We start from the raw sequence: 3,516 nt of genomic DNA, 5'->3' as shown, positions 1-3,516 counted from the left end.
CTCCTGCCTCCTGCCTCCTGCCTCCTGCCTCCTGCCTCCTGCCTCCTGCCTCCTGCCTCCTGCCTCCTGCCTCCTGCCTCCTGCCTCCTGCCTCCTGAGTGCTGGGATGAAGCATATGGGCTACCATGGCTAGCATGTTTTACTTATATTTAAAGTAAACTTACAAAATGGCATTCTTCCCTATATTTCCAAGCACCCTTAGTATTACTTCTCTCGTCTTCCCTCTCTCCCTTGACTAGCCTTCCTCCCCGTCCCCAGCCAAGTCCCCCCATTACTCTCTTAAACCCCTCTGTAGCACTTGACTCCTCTGCTCCCCTCTCTAGAGCTCCTGATCCACCTCCCTGGCATGGCCCCTTTCTCCTCTCCTGGCTTCTTCTGATCTGTCAGGGTACATACTCAAATGTAAAGATTCAGAGCTAAAATCCACAAATAAGGAGAATATTTTGCGTTTGTCTTTCTATATCTGAGTGGGCATTTAAATGAGAGGTTTGGAGATGGAGATCAGCTCGTGATGGGCTTTCTTCACAAGCCCCAGACCCTGGCTCCAATCCCCAGTACTAATGACCGGAGCACAGTAGTGCATACTTATAATACCAACACTCAGAGGTAGCACCCGAAAGATGGAGACCACCTGGGCTACCTAGGGAATATGAAGCCAGCCATAGACCTAGGCTCAAATAAATATTTTTTAAATGACTCTAAAGGATTTTGCACAACTTCATTGCTTCTCCTTTTTCTCTGTTTCAGGACTGCAGCCATGTCACTGTCAAGGATAGAATTGTGACCATCACAGACCTTCGATAAGTCTCAGTCATGAACCAGGGAGATGGCTCACTGGGTAGCAGCGCTTGTCACCAAGCCCAACAGCCCAAGTTTAATTCTTGGGACCCATCTGGTAGAGGGAGTGTACCGATGTCCCCCAAGTTGTCCTCTAACCTCCACTTGTGTGCTGTGTGGTATGTGTGTTCTCACGCGCACGCACACACATCCGCACACACATCAATTAATTTAAAAACGAATAAATGTAAATTATAAGAAAGAGTCCTACCCTCCTCTTAAGCTGCACATCCTGTTCAGTTTGCCGGCCCCCGTGGAGTTGAGTAAGCTTTAAAACAGGATAGGAAAGGGTCAACACAGGGGCGGGGGGAGACTGTTGTTGTTGTTGTTGTTGTTGTTGTTCCTTAATTTGAAATCATCTTATTTTTTAAGACCTATGAAAATGAGCAAATCACACCAAGCAACTAACTCAAAAATTAGGATGCAAGGGAAAACACTTCTCTGGATCCAACCACTGGCTTTCTGTCCCTCTTGAAATTTACCTCCCAACTTGTTCATCTCTGCCTTTGGACTAAATAGGGCCATCCGTGCAAAACTGTAGAAGCCATTTTGAAGGATTTGGCTTTTTATTGTTTGTGGCATTGCTAAGGGAGCTTATCATTCTGGTGGGATGTGCATGAGACATTCACATCCCCCATACATGGATTTTGTTTAAAGTGTGTTATTTAAAGGTCGGGGTGTTATTTTCTTCTGTAATAAAACAGCTCACTGTGTTGTGCCCCAGAGTGATTTGTCTGACCGAGCGTCACATAAACACTTGAGTCTGATTGTGGGTAAATGGGGTGGTGTGTGTCACGCTGAACGGTGCTCCACTTCACTTATAATTAGTCAGTGTGCCTTCCTGCTTGCTGCCTCCTCCACAGATAGGAAGTCATCTCTCCTTTTGCTGTTGTTTCAAAGTGGGTCTTCCCACTTTCTCCTTAAGCCTGACAGCCTTCAGCCCAGGCTCTGAAGCATGTCAGAGTTCCTGGTGACATCCAAGTCCATGGTGTGTTTGCCTAGCCACCCACCCTGCTAAGTCCACTCTGCTGGCTTTTTCTTGAGAGATACTTGAGGTGGGGTGGGGGCATGAGTGGCAAACTAAAGGTCGCCTACAAATCTGTGGCTCTAACATGAGAGAAGAGTGAATATGTTAGATAGCAGAATTAGTTCTTTTAACATGCATGTGTGCATGTGTGCTCACATGTTTTATGTGCACTGTGTACATACAGGTGCCTGCAAAGCCAAAAGGGACTTTGGTTTCTCTAGAAGTGGAGTTACAGGCAGTTGTAAGGTGCCATGAAGGTTGCTGGGAACAGAACCCAGGTCCTCTCCAGAAGCAGGAAGTGCTCTTAATTACTAAGCCATCTCTCTAGCCTCCCAAAGTGATACTCTCACTCATACCAACAACGCTGCCTTCCTAAAGATATGTGGACACATGCATTCAGAAAAGGATGGATTCATATGAAAGGGTAGGATTATAAGATTTTATTCCCCCTCCATTTTAAATGTTCCCCAACTAGAGAGAACATATACTGCATTGTAACTGGACAAAAAGGACAGAACCTCTTATCCAGAAACCAAAATTCCACTGCCCCCTCAATGTGGGAACCCAGCCAAGACCTGCTTCCTGGGCAGGCTCAGTGAAGGGGCTTTGGTAATGCTCTTGGGCAAAGCTCAGACACATGTCAATATATGGAAACTTTCCATAAGGCTGACTTCACCCCTGGAACTTGTTCAACATAAACCTTGCCTTCAAGAGCGAGCAGAAATCTTTGGACAAAGCCTAGTGGGTGGAGAGCTGAGAACAGCCTAGGAAATGAATTGGTGTGGTTATGCCTGAAGCTCTGACCACAGTTCTGGGCCCTCCAGATTGCTCAGTCCCCTATGAAGGACTGATTTCTACAAAGTCACCCTCCTCCAGAGAAGAGCCGCTGCAACAGCCTTCCGTTGTTTCTGCCTTCTGGGCGTTGCTTAAGGCGCACGCCACAATGGTTATGGTGGGTGGTGGAACTGGAACCATCGCCCACACCAACGGAAGCAAAGTCATTCTTAGATCCTCCTCTGCTGTTCCCTGCTGTCATAGCTCTGCAACCCCTTTGCATCCCTATCTTCACCTCATTTTGCCTTTTAAACAAGTGAATGGTTCTGGGCACGGTGAGCCATGCCTATAATCCCCACGCTGTGGAGGCTGAGGCAGGAGGCTCAGCCAAACTACTCAGGGAAACCTTTTTAAGAAATGTTAATGGCATTGCACCAAAGCAAACCTTTATCCTGACGTGCTTCGGTGCCACCCACGCATTAGCCATGGTGCCACCTTGGTCAGCCCTTAGCCCCGTGTTCAGAGCATCTCAGACCCAGTACAGCCTTTACCCCTTTCCCAAGACTTGGAAGAGCTTTATGGTAAAGCCCAGGATATGGTCACACACAGTATTTTCAATCCCAATGGTAGCATGGCTTTGAAAGCACTCCATCAAAAAAATAAAAAGAGAAAGCACACCATCTTAATAACTCTAACACTTGAAGCTTTAGCCGACCACAGAGAAAGGAATTTTATATTGGCTCAAATTATTTTCATTGCACTGACAGAAAATCCAATTGGTGTTCAGACATACCTGGATCCAGTGTCCATCATTCCCTTGGTTCAGAACTGGTCATTTGAGTTATTCCATTAAAATAATGTAGACAAAAAAAAATAAT

At 46.4% G+C, this 3,516-nt stretch overlaps 1 protein-coding gene across 1 annotated transcript in view; it reads left to right on the top strand.

The window, feature by feature from the left end:
- Positions 1-1,566, top strand: part of Stambp (STAM binding protein) — a 27,639-nt gene extending 26,073 nt beyond the window's left edge. Inside the window, exon 10 of the mRNA XM_021190675.1 lies at positions 748-1,566. Within this exon, the coding sequence (XP_021046334.1) occupies positions 748-804 (57 nt within the window). The 3' untranslated portion in view covers positions 805-1,566. The remainder of the gene's footprint in view (positions 1-747) is intronic.
- The last annotated feature ends 1,950 nt before the right edge of the window (positions 1,567-3,516 follow it).

The sequence above is a fragment of the Mus pahari genome, chromosome 2 (genome assembly GCF_900095145.1).
Source record: "Mus pahari chromosome 2, PAHARI_EIJ_v1.1, whole genome shotgun sequence".
Taxonomy (NCBI): domain Eukaryota; kingdom Metazoa; phylum Chordata; class Mammalia; order Rodentia; family Muridae; genus Mus; species Mus pahari.
The sequence above is the reverse complement of the archived record's forward strand: the minus strand, read 5'-3'. Positions and strand labels throughout refer to the sequence as shown.